General features: G+C 38.9%; 1 protein-coding gene across 2 annotated transcripts in view; it reads right to left on the reverse strand.

The window, feature by feature from the left end:
• rsrc1 (arginine/serine-rich coiled-coil 1) overlaps positions 1 to 18,582 on the reverse strand; it is a 318,330-nt gene that overhangs the window by 66,911 nt on the left and 232,837 nt on the right. For both annotated transcript variants that reach the window (XM_057838118.1, XM_057838119.1), the window contains exon 7: positions 13,288 to 13,359. In XM_057838118.1, the coding sequence (XP_057694101.1) occupies positions 13,288 to 13,359 (72 nt within the window). The remainder of the gene's footprint in view (positions 1 to 13,287; positions 13,360 to 18,582) is intronic.

An 18,582-nucleotide genomic window follows, 5' to 3' on the forward strand; every position in this document is an offset into this window, starting at 1 on the left:
TCTCACCCCGTGGCGTCAAAATGAATCCCAGAACCACACGGGGGGGCCTAGTGAATGACCTACAGAGAGCTGGGACCACAGTAACAAAGGTTACTATCAGTAACACAATGCGCGCCAGGGACTCAAATCCTGCACTGCCAGACGTGTCTCCCTGCTGAAGAAAGTACACATCCAGGCCCGTCTGCGGTTAGCTAGAGAGCATTTGGATGATCCAGAAGAGTACTGGGAGAATGTGTTATGGTCAGATGAAACCAAAATAGAACTTTTTGGTAGAAACACAGGTTCTCATGTTTGGAGGAGAAATACTGAATTGCATCCGAAGAGCACCATACCCACTGTGAAGCATGGGGGTAGAAACATCATGCTTTGGGGCTGTTTTTCTCTAAAAGGACCAGGACGACTGATCTGTGTAGAGGAAAGAATAAATGGGGCCATGTATCGAGAGATTTTGAGTGAAAATTTCCTTCCATCAGCAAGGCCGTTAAAGATGAGTTGTGGCTGGGTCTTTCATTATGACAATGATCCCAAACACACAGCCAGGGCAACAAAGGAGCGGCTTCGTATGAAGTATTTCAAGGTCCTGGAGTGGCCTAGCCAGTCTTCAGATCTCAACCCCATAGAAAATCTGTGGAGGGAGTTGAAAGTCCGTGTTGCCCAACGACACCCCCAAAAAAACACTGCTCTAGAGGAGATCTGCATGGACAAATGGGCCAAAATACCAGCAACAATGTGTGAAAAGCTTGTGAAGAGTTACAGAAAACACTTGGCCTCCGTTATTGCCAACAAAGGGTACATAACATAGTATTGAGATTAACTTTTGGTATTGACCAAATTATTTTTTTTCCACCATGATTTCCAAATAAATTCTTTTTTTTTATTTTTCCACATTCTGTCTCTCATGGTTGAGGTTTACCCATGTTGACAAAAATTAAAAGTGCTCGTTGGCTGTCAACAAGTAGAATTTGCGAACGCTACACAAAAATAGCAATGTAAATGGCCCAAAAGCACAGTCAGAGACGTAAGACAACCAGAGGATATAATATACAAGATTGACAGGGCATATGGTGGTAAAAGACCGATTGTTGAAACAGGAAAATCTCATTGTCAGTGGCGTAAGAAAAAGGTGTCGATAAAAAAGCTAAGTAATTGGTAGATTTAGCTCTGTAAACATCTCCTTCGTACACTATTTCCATTCATTTACTATTGGGGACAAACGGGAGCTTGTCCCGCCCTTAGCAACAGTAGCTAACGTCATGAATATTAATGAGCAGAAGTGACGTGTAGTGTGCGGTACGCCATTCAGGTGTATTGCAAGAAAATAGTAAGGCTCTCATCGTGGCAAAAAAGGTAAAGACAGACTGAATGCCGAAGAAGGACCTCAGAAAGAAATTCTGACAACACTAAAATGTTTTTGTTACTGTTAACTCATTCACTGTCACTGAGAGAGATGGAAGTCATTTTATACTGGCAGCGACTGAATGGTAAATTCATTCATGAAAAGACATTATAGCACTTACAATAGTAAGAAGGTTATTAGTCTGTATCCTTAGTTTGAGTCCTGTAAGTAATAATATGCCAAAGTTACTATTTGGTCAAAGCAAAAAGATAATTTTTAGAGATCTGGTTCATCTATCACCGTCAATAGCAGCCAATGAGTTCATGTGAAAGGCAACAAAAATGTTATCAGAAAGCTCTTATCTGTTCAATTATCATTTATCTGTCACTGTTTTTATCAAAATTTTATTTTTCTATACCCAAGTACTCAAGAGTGAATATTCAAACTGGTGTCACAGTGACACAGTCGGCCAAAAACTGCCAGCTTTTTATCACTTTATGTTGCATTTTTGGTTGGTGCACTTCCTCATTTATTGTGTACATATGTTTGCTGTGAGTCTGTGACTTATTTACGTGTCACACTTCAAGTATAGGCTTCCAACGCAGTTTGGGAAGTTCCATAGCCGCCAGAAATCTGCTATGGCTTCCCACTGGCTGGTTGTAGGACATGGCAAACAAATCGGGCTTTGCAGAATCGGACAAAATGCTGGAGCCAGTGCTCGACGCCAGTTTGAAGCTAGCCGCCACAGCTTGCTGGTTTCCACCCGAGGCTAAAACTCTCTATGCGACATCAAAAGTCGGACAGACCGCCTCAAAACAGTCTTCTGCGTCGACTGCACCTCAACATTTGTATGATCAACATTTATTCAGTGTTGATGGGCTGGAGATCCACATTCAATCTTGCGTTGTTTACAAATTTTTTTCTCCGTTAAACTAGACAAGAGAACGTCAACAAGCATGCCCCAGAGCCGTACAAATATAACGCCACACCCCTTTAGTGGCTTGGCGGTGAATTACAGAGCAACGCGTTCCCTCACCGCAGAACTATCGAATGCTCATTGACGCCGTAGTCACTTCGCCGTCACCGCAACGCAGGAGCATAACTCAGGCTTTAGTCATTCACACTTTATTGTAAGCTAGAAGGTGTTGGAGACGAGTCTAGTAGGAGAGGAAAGTTTGTTGAACCGAACCTATCCTGGTGCATTTCCTTATGTGCTAATTTGTGCTAGTTGTTGATGTTCGCTAGTTGCTAGATGTTCGTGTGTTGATAAATTCATACAGTTCGTGAGTTCGCCGAGTTTAATTAACTCATTTGCTCCCAAAAACGTATAAATACGTTCTATTTTTAATTGTTTCAGTGTCCCACCGTTTTAGTTTTTTTTTCTTTTCATAAAATACATCTCTGGGTCCCATTTTAAAGCAATAAAACTGGCCACTGGAGGGCAGTAGCACATTTGGTAAGACCCGCAACCCGATTCAACGGCAACGAAAGGCCGGGCAGCACGGTCGGAGCGCTGGCGGAATGATGCCAGGCGGTGGACGACCGAGCAGAACAACCGAGAGGACGCCCGGGATGCCAGGCGTTGGATGACCGAGCAGAACTACCGGGACCACCAGTGAGCAGGCTCGCCGAGCAGACCCCGCAGAGACAAAAAAAAAAAAAATCCATCTTTATGAGACAGGCAGCAATGAGGGAAAAGTTTACCTGGCTGTCGCGGCGACAACAGCTAGTTATCAGTTAGTTATGTAAATTGTTACTTTGCTATCAAAAGCTCTATTTGTCCTGTTCTTTATATTTTGTAAAAGGAAAACATTATTCAGATGCTCGGGATGTAACTAAAGCAAGAAATAGCTGTGTTGAAGTCAAAGTTATGTTTGAAATGTATGCATTCACAAAAAGCTCAATTTCTCTGTTTTTTCATCAGAAATTGGAAAATTGCTCAATCTAAGCTATTTTCTAATGATGATTTCAAAAGAATGGAAAAAGATATAAACTTACTTTTTTCTTCCTGCTGAAAGAAGGGAGTCTATTTTTTCATTTGGTGGGTTCCGTGTTTATACAGCCAATAGAACAGAATTTTCTGTGGGCCTTGCAAAATCAGTCAAAATCCAGTAAAACGGCCAGGACTGAAGGGCCTTGCACTGGTAAAAATGGCTGGGAGTGAATGAGTTAATTGCAAATAATGTGCTGCTTTCCTTCTGAGTGTGGATTATCATCATGAAGATGTTGATGTCCTTGTAGACTCTACCATTATGTGCTCATCCGTCAAAGTTCATTCGAAATTGTTGGAAACCTTTATTCATTTATTTCTTCACGGACTAAAACTTTTGAAGTTTATAGACGAAAACATTTGGAGAATTGTCCACTGAAACTAGATGATATTTGAGTTTTCTTTGACTAAAACTAGACATAGACGAACACATTTTGAAATTCCTAAATTATGACAAAGGCGAATAAGTATTTTCGTCCAAAAGACTAAGATGAAAATTAAAAGGGCTGCCAAGAACAACACTGGTTAGAAGGAGGGAAAATGGGGAAAGTAGGCTAGCAGTGTGCTCTAATACCATCTCACTAGCTTTTAGAAAATTTAATAAGCTAACGTTCTCATGTGGTACAATGGATTTAATATGAGTCTGGTGCACATAAGGGCGTAGGTTTACATAGGGACGGTAGGGACATAACACTACCAACATTTCAGGATGTTTAAATTGTCCCCACCAACTTTTAAGCAACCTTATTTGCATTATATAATGACTTTAGTTATATAGGTAATTTAGAATGTCTTCCCAAATGTTGTAAGAATAGAATTGACCCTACAGATTACATAGATTTGTAGTTACTACACCATTATTAAGTGATTTCCATTATGTTTAGATTTAGATTTACATCTTTTGACTTGCTGAATGTGTCAGTCCATTTTTCGCCCTCAAATGCAAGTTTGATTGGCTGATGACTTGAACCCCCCAACACACGCACTCACAGCCCTCACAAAAATGCAACATATCGACAACATGCCACCTCCTCTGCCCCCCTTGAATTTTTTTTCGACCACTAGCAGTAGCAGCCACTAGAGATGTGGGGTCCGATTTTTCCGTCATTTTCAAAGTATCGGAATCGGCAATAAAACATCGGCCATTCCTTTTTTTAATATATATATATATTTTTAATTAAATCGTTTTCTAATTGTATTTAACGTTACAGACATAATATGTTTCACTCTTCCAGAGTCTTTAGTTTAGGCTTAACGTAGGGTTATCAAATTTATCCTAATAACGGCGGTAATTAATATTCTAGAAAATGTATCACGATAAAATATTTAACGCAATTAATTCATGCGCTGCAAGACCCACTCACGCATTGTCGTGCTCAATCTGTAATGGCGCCGTTTTACCTATATAGAGAGATAAAAGGCAGCGTAAATTGAGTAGAGTGAATTTTGGCAGCCTTTGGAGCCTTTTTTTAAGTGGCTAAAACCTTACAATCCCTCTCCCTACGATTAGAAATATCATGGGAGGCAATGTGGGGAAGCAAGGTAGTAATTGATCTTTATCTTAACACCTTATGTTGTTTGCCAACGCAGAGAAGATATATCAATTGGTAGCACTACGCACAGTCATGGTTCCACTTCCCATCATGCATTTGGGCTTGACTACAGTATCATTTACTGAAAGCTCAACAAATACACTAGATGGCAATATTTAGTCACAAAATACAAAGTCACATGTCTTTCTATCCGTGGATCCCTCTCACAGAAAGAATGTTAATAATGTAAATGCCATCTTGAGGATTTATTGTCATAATAAACAAATACAGTACTTATGTACTGTATGTTGAATGTATATATTCGTCCGAGTTTTATTTTTTTCTTAATGCATTGCCAAAATGTACAGTACTGTGCAAAGGTTTTAAGCAGGACACCTGCCTAAAATGTTTGCACAGTACTGTATATATTTTTTTTTTAAATCATTAAATTTATTAGGATCATGGAAGCTTCCACTTGGGGAAAATATATACATACTGTATATTCTGTATATACATAATATAATAAAAATATACAGTACTGTGATCGGGAAAAATTATCGGGAATGATTGGAATTAAATCGGGAGCAAAAAAAAAAAAGCAATCGGATCGGGAAATATCGGGATCGGCAGATACTCAAACTAAAACGATCTGGATCGGGAGCAAAAAAACATGATCGGAACAACCCTAGCAGCCACTGTAAATAATGTAAAAATAAATCAATGTGTGGAGGTGGGGAACACACTACTAATTTTGCTACTAAAAGCCCGCCCACAGAGTTAACATTAAACTGTGTGAATTTGCTAACCTGCAAAATACAAGTAGGAAGCTTTTAACGTTTATTAGACTTCCTAAACTTTTTTTGTTGTTGTTGATCTCTGACTACGATTTTTTCTCAGTTATATTTGATTTCTTTCTTCAGACACACAATGTTGAGTGGCCTAAAGACAAATGTTTATTTTTTGCATTCCTGGATAGATAAGGGATGATTAACACGTGTATATTTATATAATTTCTGTTCAAATATTGCAATTTAAATTTGCTAATAAAATCCAGACATTTATTCTGGAAGTTTTCAAAATGTTTTAGTAGTTTTTGAAAACAAAGGTCTGAATCGAACGGATTATCACCTAAACCAATACATATTAAAGTATAAGTCAATACAGATTTATTTTGCATTGATAATTTAGCCTATCAATTAATTAGGTTCATATTCATGAGAAATGTTGCCCTGACCCCCGTCAGTCACCCAATCTGCTTGGTCTTATTAATGTCCCGTCCCGAGCAAAAAGTGGACATGTAGGTTATGCTGTTATATCGTCCCTACCAACGTTGAGACCAAATCTACGCCCTTGGGTGTACAGCTGGTGAAATTGGTCTCTGTATGTACTGTGGATAAAAATATGAATACTCTACATTGAGGAACAGAAAGAAAGAAAATAGAAAAAAATGCTGGATAAAGAGTAGTCACGCCAGGCTAATACTATTATAAGGCTGGCATAAAGAAAAGGAGGAAAACAACAACAGGGTGCAAAGGAGAGTTAGAGGAGGAGGAGGAAGAGTGAAAACATCGTATCCAGAGCTGGTGACCAAAGAACGAGTGGAAGGCTAATTACTTTCTGATGGCTGCACTTTCATTCGGCCAAAAGGGCATCTAACTTTAAAGGTCACATTGCCATCGCTCCTCACACACACAAATTACACAAAGCTACAAGAGCGAGTCTGCCAATAGAAAAACACAAAACACCCACATTAGAACAAATTATTCTGCTGCTACACACAGACAGACAGACGCATTCTCATTTATATGGTGCCCTGGTCAGAACAAGGACCAGCCTCATTATTCTATCTCAGGACTTTTATTATCACCGGCATATCCAGTGGAATTGACTCTTGGCTTCATCTGAATGTCTATCGAGAGCGCGTGTATGCGCTCTGTCTGAGGCCGTTGGGGAGTTTCATGCTGGCAGCAGATATGTCCACTGGCTGCTGTGTAAAGAATGCACATTTCCTATGCAATTTAATGCTAATGAAGCAAGTCTTAATATAAACAGACATACTGTATGTAAGTTCATTTGAGTTAGCGTCAGAAGTAAAGTGCAAATATGAATTAAATATAGGATAAACTTAGTCCAAGAAAATAGCAAATAGGATTAGAATAGCGAGAAAAGGAAATGCATGTGCGTGAATACATAGCAAAATAGAGTGAAGAGCAGAAGTATTTGCACCCCTTGTGATTTTGCAAGTTCACACACTAAGAAAATAAGTAGAGGTCTGAAATTTTAATTGTAGATACATTGCCACTCTGAGAGATATAATCTAAAAAAAAAAAGAAAAAAGAAAAAAAAATCAGGAATTGCATTGTATGATTTTTAAAAAATAATGTATTTGGAATTTATTGGGGTTCATAAGTATTTGTACCCCTGAGAATCAGCAATAATTAAGACACTCAGAGTTGTCAGTTGCCCACCCACCACCTGCTTGAGCTTATCATTGTCGCCTGTGCATAGACTTTAGAATCTATTGACCTGACACTTCATCATCCTTTGTGTCACGCCTTATCATAGGGGGCCGAGCTTCATTTAGTAATAGCCGAAGACGGCACACACTCATGTCGGATTTAAGCTTGGATTTTTGAAGAACTACGAAAGCTGTACCGCATACAAACATGAAGGATTGTCTCAGGAGTGATTTGTTCGAGGATTCAATGTAAATATCATATTTTTCGTACATTGCATGCATTTTGAAACGTGAAAAAAAAAAAAAAAAAAAAATCAATGGAAGAATAGGAACCGTTACGGCATTGGCGCCATTCTTCGACATACAGTATATACGTGAAATAGATGTGTAACTGCCCGGTTTTTTGCTCTTTTAACAAAGAATTGAGACAGTTTTATGTCCATATCTATAAAAAATTCAGTGATTTAAGCATTTATTCACATGAATTTTGAATGGAGAAAGTCATTGTGGCAGCCCGCTTATCATAACAAAGAGCTAACAGACTAGCATCATTAATCGACAGATTTAAGTAAATTCAAACTGCCTTTTTTTTTTTGCTTTTAACCAAGAATCGAGACTGTTTCACATCCATATCTATAAAGAATTCAGGGATTGAAGCATTTATTCACAAGAATTTCAACGCAAAAATCTCTTTGCTGTGGACTTGTGGTAACGCGGCGCCACAGTGAACTTCAAGACGAGACGCACATTCGCCATATTTATGTCAAATAAATACTACCTGCACGGTTTCTTTTGCTTTTAATCAAGAATCGAGACTGTTTTACGTCCATATCTATAAAGAATTCAGGGATTGAAGCATTTATTCACAAGAATTTCAACGCAAAAATCTCTTTGCTGTGCACTTGTGGAAAGGCGGCGCCACAGTGAACTTCAAGACGAGACGCACATTCGCCATATTTATGTCAAATAAATACTACCTGCATGGTTTCTTTTGCTTTTAATCAAGAATCGAGACTGTTTTACGTCCGTATCTATAAAGAAGGGCTATTTATACGCATTTAATTTTTGTTTATTTAGATTTTATACTTGCAAGTCACTTTTGAGATTTTCTCTTATCATGCACTGCAAAGGGAAATGCTCCAATGCATAGTCCAATATTCATTTATATGCAATATTCTATGTGTAATACTTCCTCACCTCACATATTCAAAGCCTTAAATGTCAAACTGCTGCTACTTCACATTGATTATTTGCACTGCCTGGACATAGGGCTATCTCGCTAATTCATTTTTGTTTATTTAGATTTTATACTGGCAAGTCACTTTTGAGATTTTAACTTATCAGTCACTTCAAAGGGAAATCCTCCACAATTTCAATGTACAACTGTATAATGACAATAAAGGGCTATTCGATTCTATAAAAGGTTGTGATTGTATATAGAATTTATTCGTAATTAATTGATATATTATAATTGATTCTGCATGCTTTCCTCAAGTATTAAGTTTCTGATGTGAAAATTGAGTGATTTATTAGCTGTTGAAAACATGCAGTAAATAAAAGAAAAATATGTTAGTATTTTCCTTTTGGGTAAAAACGTATATATGTTAAATATTGCTACTGATCCTGAAAATATAGGTGATTATCTCTGCATTTGGTGATTTTTGTGAATCTAGTGTAAAATTTGAGAATCTTATAGCCATTTTAAGTTTTGTTATACTCATATAAAATATAATTAATCAGGATTTTATTACGGAACGACTTTGAATTCTTTGATGCCGCTGCTCATGGAGTCTCATATATGGCTAAGGTAGGTTGCTGTTTTGGTTTTAGGTCGGTAGCAGCTTTTTTTTTTTTTTTTTTTTTGAAAATATTCGAATTTGAAGTTTTTGAAAATAGGTCCCTTACGAATCGGCCCTGTTTCCCGTGTCATGTCAATAGGTTATGAAGTCTATGGCCTGTGCACCCAACAGTCAGTCATAATCCAAATAATCTAATTGCTACCATGGGCAAGACCAGAGAGCTTTCATAAGACACCAGAGGAAAAATTGTTGAGCTCCACAAAACTGGAAAAGGCTATGGGACAATTGGAAAACAGCTTGGTGAGAATAAATCAACAGTTGCAGCAATTGTTAGAAAATGGAAAAGGCTAAACATGACTGATAATCTACCTCGGACTGGGGCTCCATGTAAAATATGTCCTCATAGGGCATCACTCATGATGAGAAAACTGAGGGCTCAGCCTAGAACTGACCTGAATGACCTGAAGAGAGCTGGATGCAGTTTCAAAGGCTAATGTCAGTAGAACACTACGGTGCAATGGTTTAAAATCATGCATTGCTCAGAAGGTTCCCTGTTGAAGCCAGTACATGTGAAGGCCCGTCTGAAGTTTGCTAGGACAATCTGAATGATGCAGAGGGGTGAAGGGAGAAACTCATTTGGTCAGATGAGACCAAAGTAGAACTTTTTGGTGCAAACTTTACTCGTCGTGTGTGGAGGGCAAAGAAGGATGAGTACAATCCCAAGAACACCATCCCCACTGTGAAGTGCGGGGGTGAAAACCTCATGCTTTGGGGCTGCTTTTAGGCAAAGGACGCCTGTACTGTATGATGGGGAAAATATGTGACCCGAAGTGAAGTAGCACATTATGCCTTATGATAAATTCAATCCGGGTCAAAGGGCGGAATAATGGGGGAAAATATTATGTGATGCCTTAACATTAGCACATTATGCCTTTGTGATGTATGATTGCCTCTGTGACCTGGATTGTAACAACTTTTATTGTTTTACCTTGGGTTCCATAGTTAGGAGGGAATCTCACGAGATAACTTGTTTTGCACCATAGCATTGTTTTTTTACGCGCTTGGGTACCATAGTTAGGAGGGAATCTCACGAGATAACTTGTTTTACACCGATAATATTTATCGCGGGGACAGAACATCTGTTACCAGGACGGCACAACTTGTTGACCATGTGAGAAGCCCTTTTTCAAGGGGCTGAACCAAAAGTAGCTTTAATATTTGTCATTGGGCAGGGCGCGCGCTGCCTGGGGGCGGGGGTTGGCCGTCCCTGCCCCTATGGGGCGCGTTCCTACAAGAACCGGACATTTCCGTGCGACCCGTGAAGTCCGCTGGAGGATCACGTACGGATCGCTCGGCTTTGTTCCTTCGCCGCTTTACCGGAGTGTTGGCTCTCCGCTCATTTGTCACTGTAAGCGATTTTCATTGCTAAGGAACATCTTGTTGTGCTGTAACGGTAGCGCGGGGATTCTGGGATTGACAAGCTAGATCTAGCGTCATCGTTACCACTTGTTATGCTTGATTTGATGTCTGTATTGCTTGCTTTTATGTGGGATTGTAATCAATAAACATAATTAATTCTGCGATTGTCATAAATATCCATTGTCTATTTAGCAAAAGTGTGCCTGTTGCTGACTCACTCCGAACCCGGAAATTTCGGAAAACATTGTATAAAGCAGTGGATGAATGGTGAAATGTATCGTCAGATTCTGAGCCACAACCTCTTTCCCTCAGTCAGAGACTTGAAGATAAGTCGTGGCTGGCTCTTTCAACATGACAATGATCTGAAGCACACAGCCAAGCTGTCCAAGGAGTGGCTGCATAAAAAGCCTATTAAGGTTCTGGGCTGGCCTAGCCAGTCTCCAGACCTTAATATAATAGAAAATGTTTGGAGTGAGTTGAAACTTCGTGTTTCTCATCGACAGCCCTGAAACCTGACCAATCTAGAGAAGATTTGTGTGGAGAAATGGGCCAAAATCCATGTTTCAATATGTGAAAACCTGGCGAAGAACTAAAGAAAGCGTCTAACCTCTTTAATTGCAAACAAAAGCTTCTGCACTAAATATTAGTACTGATATTCTCACGGGTACAAATAACTGACAGACCAGAGTAAATTACAAATAAATTATTGAAAAATCATACATAGTGAGTTCTCGATTTTTTAGATGATGTCTTTATAAGTGGAAATGCATCTATGATTGAAATTTAAGACCTCTACCTAGTATTTTCTAAGCGGGTGAACTTTTCACTGTATATTTCGATGAAATCTGTGTTTTCATAAAAAATAAGCAATTGTTAAAAAATAAATACAAGCAAATAAACCACATTAGATAAATATTTCAGTAGTGCTTTCAAATATAAATTCACTGAGTGTGCTCTTAACACAAACTAAAGTCATTAATCTCTTCCAGCGATCAATCTCTTCATTTTGCTTTGTTTTTTAGCATTAAGCTTAGAGCAGGGCGGTAAACCGAAAATTTACCGGTACCGAAATTCTTTACGTTGACCGACGTCATTTTGACCATGACGGTAAATTCGGTAATTTAATAAAACAAGAAAATATAGTCTTTTCATCCCGCTTTGACTCTGTGTTGTTCGGCTATGTTCATTCCCCTTTAAGAAAGCAGACAGTGTGCTTACGTATGGAGTCACGTGGATATCAGGAAGCCAATCAAACGAGCCCCGTAGGCTAACGCCACAAGCAAACGTGATGGAGTGTTGCTCAAGGGAGGTTCGCCAAACTTTCACCCGACATTAAATATACTCTTGGCGGCATCCAGACGGGCATTCACCCGCTGTCCTCCCGATTTCCAAAGAGGATGCTTTCAATGCTTTCTACTGGTAGCCAAGCCACAGGCTAACGCTAGTGGCTAATGCTAGTGGCTAAAGCTAGTGGCTAACGCTAGCGGCTAACGCTACAAATGAACGTGATGGAGTCGGATAGCGGCTCTAAAGTTGTCGAAACAGCTGAACTTAATGAGCGGATTGGTCTCGGACTGCATCTAGCAATTATGCTGCGTTCCAGAAAAGTTGGATGTCGGACTTTTCCGACCTCCGAGTAGGAAAATATCATTGGAACGCCACTCGAACTGGGAGGTCCGAGGCGCGAGTCGGAGAAAAAATAACTACCCCGACTTCCAAGTTGTTTCAATCTGACGTCACTGGCATTAGTTTATCACGTTATCGTGTATCTCTTGTCTGTGTGTGATTTCTCTGATAGCTTTTGTGATGGTAAAGCATTTAGCATAAAGTACAATCAAACAGTGAAAATTATAATATAACTGTTTAATGGCCCCAGCTATTTTTCTGTATGTGCTTAATTCTGTGTCATTAGATCAATGCAGCTTTAATGTGTGTGTGTATGTATTAAAAAATGCACTGGGAAAAAAAACCCTGAAACCTTGCAGTAAACACTTGTGTTTAGTAATTATGTCACAGCAGCCATTAACAATAAGTTGTCTTTTTGAAGTGTACTGTTCAAGCTGTAAGTAATTTGTGTTACAATGACGTTTGCACAGGCATATTGATTTTGACAATGTACATCGTTCAAGCCATAAAAACGGTTTTGAATGTTCATACTTGAATTCTTATTGTTGACAATAAATTTTTGTATACTTAATGTTTAGACTACATGTGCAATTGTTAAATATATTAAATTGAAAGCTGATAAATAAATCAACAAGAAACGGTTAATCTGTATTTCATGCATTGATTCAGATTTTCAAATTATATAACAGTCTGCTTGGGTGAATTTATCGTCATTTATTGTTATCGAGGTAAATCTGCTCAATTTATCGTGATACGTGCTTAAGGCCATATCGCCCAGACCTAATTAAGCTAAACACATTTTCCAAACCCTTAAAGGTTGTTTTTGAAGACTTGTTCACTACCCTAATACGAGTGGAATTAAGTTCACTGTCATACTATAGACTTGTATCTTAAATTTTTGCTTGCAAGTAAAGCAAATAATCGCCCAAAAAACATGTATTTAAAAACAAACAAACAAAAAAAACCCCTTGTGTCAGAAGACACCAGTGTAGTAATATACTCGTAATCACGAGCAAAATTATTTTTCCAAGGCGATATGGATTTGGGTTATTGTCATCAATTGAAAAAAAATAAGTGAGTGTGTTGAAAAGTAATGAAACACCCTGCATACGCACAAAAAAACTCACCCATGTCTTGCTTTTTACGGACCTCTTCTTGTTGCTTGGCTATTTTTGCCTTAAGAACTTCATCTGTTTTGGCTGGGAAAAAAAAGCAAAACATGAGCGGTTAATTGATCTCATCAAGAAATAATAATGCGGTTTACAAGTTTAGTCCAGGTTTGACCATGACATGCTGAAAACAAATTAACATCTTGCTCCCTAACAGGCAGGAAGCAGCTTTTTTTTTTGCAAAAATCAAAGACAGCCGCCTGCCTCACTCTCAGCTATTTATCGCATTGGCGTAATGAAATGCTTCAGAGCAAGCCAGGCAGACTGAGTAAACACTCGTCGCAACATTTTAAGCATCTCTCTTTAGAAGTTCCTCACCAGCCGACCTCCTAAATAAAAAAATAATCAACATGTTAAGCAACATTAAGAAAAATATAATGTGCCGTGTGGCAGGACTATCAACACTGCCTGTAAATTAATTACATTTCCGCTGTGCGCGGCATCATTTATATCACAAGCGGCGAAGGCCTCGACGGAGCCATTCGCCTTTATTGCGATCTCTCCGCTTGATGAGTAAGTTATGTAAAATGGAGTCCCTGATGTCATTACACTTAATGAGTTTAAACTTCAGGAGAGTAAAAAAGTAGTGTTCTTTTTTAAGCGTGGGCGGGGTAACACAATATAAGAGTAGGTGGAGAGCAATCAGGAAAAAAAACTAGATCGTTGCAATGAATGTGCTTTGTTTGGACTACTTTATTGGAAAAGACAGGCTGTATAGCTGCCAAGCAAACATGTTACACCATAATACATGCACAGCATATATGTATAAAGTGTGTGAGTATGTGTGCGAGGCCACAGGGTGAGCTCTACTGCGCCGCTGGTTTTGTTTGCTAATTGGCATAGACAAAGAAGGCGTCACACTGCTGTTATGGCTAGTTAAGTCTGGAGGTTACGCATCTTTACTAACAATGACTCGACATGGATGAGTGAGCCCTCATTACCTCCCACCGCCTCCATGTCTGTGCATTTTAGGGGTGTGACAAAATATCGAAATGGTGATATATCGTGATACTTTGTATCTAAAAAGGTTATCGATATGCTCCTGTCAAGAATCGAGACATTGTTTTAAATAAGTGTCAATATTAAAAAAAAAAAAAATTAAAAAAAAGAACCATCATGTTTCTACTAAAATCATTCACCATATTAGTGTCTCAGTTAACGCTACGGCTGCCATTGACGGTACTCGACACCCAATCCATTTAGACTGAGAACGTTCGTACATTCAAAACCAGAGCATTCACAGTCATTCGGTCCGATTTTCGGGGCATTTACAGGTCACTTGCTGTTCATTTTAGGGCATTTACAGGTCATTTCCTGTTGGGTTTGAGTCACTGCCTATTCATTTGGGTGATTCCCAGGTCACTTCGTGTTCTGGAACTCAAAATAAACAGGAAGTGACCCATAAAATACCCCAAAATCAACAGGAAGTGACTGAAAATCAACAGGTAAATGACCTTAAATAGCCCAAAATTACCGTATTGGCCCGAATATAAGACAGCCCTGATTATAATACGACCCCCTCTTAAGACTCAAGTCTGGAAAAAAATACTTTTTGAACACCAAATTAATTTTTATACAGAAAATAATTACGGTACATCTAAAACAAATGATTATAACAATATATTTGAGATTTTAAAAAAAGCATGTTATTTTGCCTCATTCAAATCTTAATATCTGAACATTTAAATATGTAAACTAAAGTGCAATCACTTTGGTAAATGAATGGCTTCTGGTTTTTGAAATGTAAATAAACCAATCTATTGTGATGAAACAACAAAATTGCAATAACTGCATTAACCATCAAAGTGAGGTCTAACTGTACCTGTAGTCTTGAAAAAAATCTGAATAAGGGAAAAACATTGCAATAAAACAATGCTGGTTTTAACTGGTTAAACTTGAGAGTAGCTGAGATCTGTTATTACAGAACATTACTCCTGAAGTTAGCATTCGCTTCAATGATATCTGGCGCCATCTAGCGTCATGAATGGGTATAATGTCTAGACCCCGAATATAAGACGACCCCGACTTTTTCAGTCTTATTTCAATGCCAAAAAACACCGTCTTATATTCGAGCCAATACGGTACCTCATTGCCTGGCATTGGCTCCCATTGACGGCCATAGACGTTCAATCCGTTTGAAGTGGGAGGGATGGCAGCGCTGCCACCCTCCCACTTCAAATGGATTGGACGTCTACTAGTGATAAGCTCATTTCAACTCACAGCAAAAGCTTGTTTTCTGTTTATTAGTTGTTTGTAGAATATCCTAGAATGATTTCCTGACCAATATATCAATAATCGTTGTATTGCCATATTGTCAGATCATCGTTATCGTGAGCTTTGTATCGCAAATCGTATCGTATTGTGAAGTACCAAGAGGTTCCCGCTCCTAGTGCATTTACAATTGCGGGTGTGTTATTGGATCGGTTTGACGAGAAGCTCAGAAAGTCCCAATTTATGAAGTCGAAGTTTCGGGGTCTAGAAGCCAACTGTCAACTTTAGCATTTTATCATTTCATAATTAGAATGTAAACTCTATGGTCAACCTGATAGATTTCTCCACTCGGTCTGAATTGGTACTGGGTTCCTAATCGGAAATAAAGCGACTTTAAAATTTAAAGCGTAAGGCAAGGTTTCGATCAAGTGCATCCCAGCAGATATAATCCTGTTTAACTATTCCAAAAAACTAAACTAGTGCTGCAACGATTAATCGATTTACTTTAGTAATTCGATAAGAAAAAAGCTTTGAGTCAAAATTTGCGGCTTCGAGGATTCGTTTGATTAAAGTGGCGTTGTAATGGTTTGTTTTGACAGTGTTTGCATTTAGTTTTATTGATTTGGGTGGATACACTGCCCTCTAGTGGCAACAGTGAATATGACATAACTGATTTAACATGGCTGAATCCAGCCGCTCCCAGTTAAGAACAACATAAGGGAAGTTTTTGTTTGAGCTAATATTTTCTTTAATGCATTCATAATTTAGTTTGTACTTGGTATATTTAAGTTTTTGGAGGGAATATGTGTTTGAACACTTTGTTAAGAGCACTGTATATAAAAAAAAAAAATAGGATTAGGATTTTATATAGCATTTAAGCTTTGTTATGCAAGTCCTTACTCCAATCTTCATTCATTATTATTATTTTTTTATACCATTTGACGCAAAGTTCAGGTATTTTAATTTACTTTTTTAAATGCACTTATTGTTCTTGTGAAAAGCAAGTGCAATGTTGCATAGTTTGAAGAAACACTCAGGAATTTTATTGTGTATTTAATGCTCTTTTGAAAGTTCAATTTTAGCAAGCCTTGTTTTAGATCTTCTCAAATTTATTCTGGTCCTAATCCGACTACTTGACCTAACTAATTGCTAGAGCAATTGATTAACGTGGAATTCATTCCATCAGTGTAAATTTTATTGTATTGTTGACAGAAATAAGTACTCCCTTTAAATGGTTAATGTTTTTGCACTTTCTTGTAAAAAATAAATAAATAAAAAAGCAGCTTAAGGGCAGTTTTTTGTTGTATGGGCACGTTTCAATCTTTCCTGTTGAATCATAAGGATATTTTGAATACATAATGGACATACATTTGTTTGGCTACTTTATTAATCAGTACTGTACGATGCATCGATAATCGTGATAATAGCGATAACCGCAATAACCGCAATCATCGTCAATACCGTGATCATCGTTCAAAAATCGAATCGTGGCGCCCTGAATCGTAATCGAATCGGATCGTGGGGTGCCTAAAATGGCACATCCATAATAAACACTCCTAGTTTTTGGACATGATTATGATAATTGGAGTGCTTAGTATACCTCTAAGTGGTACTGTATGTAAAAAAGTATCTAAAGAGTTGGAGAGCCACTCGTAGAGTAGCTTTTACACAGACTAGCATTTGAACTAGAAGTGATGTTGCGCTGTTTGGCTTATTGCTCAGCCTTTGCGGGGGTCTGCGCTCCACCGTGTGCTCTCGTTGCAGCCAAGAATTTATTTAGCATGCACAGTTGCGCGTTTGTGCGTGGCCACCTGTGTGTGCATGTGTACGGAGGTGTGTTGGTGTGCGCGCATTGCTCCGGGCTACAGGGAGACAGGAAAGAGATGGCGCGGGAGAGGTATGATGTGAGAAGAAAAGGAGGGAAAAGGGTCCAGAGACAGGCAGTGAGATGGCAGCCATGTAGGAGAAAGGAAGAACCGACAGCTTGAGGGGGGACAACCAAACAGGCGAGAGAGAAAAGGCCCGCAAACAACATCGGGGGGATTTGACGCCTCTTTAGCGTTGTTTATCCTCCACCTCCATCCCTTCATCCCTCCGCCAAAAGCGTCTCTTATCCTTTTCTCCTTCTGTTTTTGCCCTCTACACACCCCTCCCCGCATCCGCGCCTGTCTCTTGCTCGTCTCTCCAGTACACCGTGCCTGGGGGCGAAAGCAGCAAATCAAACTGTTTATCCATCTCTCATCAGCGCATTCGCCTCGCGGGCCCCCGCGGCCCCCTCAAAACAATGAAAGCAGGACCGAACGCGGAGCCAGGGATACCATTTGATTATATCAATGTGAGCGCTTCTTTAAAAGATGAGCTGGAACACATACGGGGACAAAAGTATTGGGACACCAACTCAAACAGGTTGGGCTTGACCTCCAAAACAGGGTTAACACATTGTTCCAACATACAAGTAACGCCCTGACATTTGTCACGTTACATAACAAAATGACTTTTTGCTGAAATTTCTAATGTAACATGTTACATTTTTTTTTCTAACAACCCTACAGTCATGTGAACAAATTAGAACACCCTATGGAAGCCTGTGTGTTTTGTAACATATTTGGTCATATGGATTATTTAATATCAATTTTAACAATCATGAGAGAAGTAGAAGAACTTAAATATTAAAACTGTTAAAAAAACACCTCCACATTCAATCTCACTTAAAATGGCTAAAATCACACACAAGGTTATTATATCAGGTGCACACGATTAGAACATCATTACCCAGTGTTTTGAAGGAGACTTGCCTTATTTAAACCTTACATTTAGTTTGGTGTGCCCCTCATTGTTGAAGTGAGAGAAAACACCATGGTGAGATCAAAGGAGCTGTCTGAGGCCTTCAGAAAGAAGGTTTTAGTATTTCCGATCAGGGCAAAAATTAAAAGGGTTGCCAAAAACAACACTGCCATCTGTGATGTTCTCTGTTGACATCTATTTGCTCTCAAACTAGCCTCAGAATTCACATGGCTCTTCTCACTGTAACGTGAACACAGC

Source organism: Corythoichthys intestinalis, chromosome 6 (assembly GCF_030265065.1).
Source record: "Corythoichthys intestinalis isolate RoL2023-P3 chromosome 6, ASM3026506v1, whole genome shotgun sequence".
NCBI lineage: Eukaryota > Metazoa > Chordata > Actinopteri > Syngnathiformes > Syngnathidae > Corythoichthys > Corythoichthys intestinalis.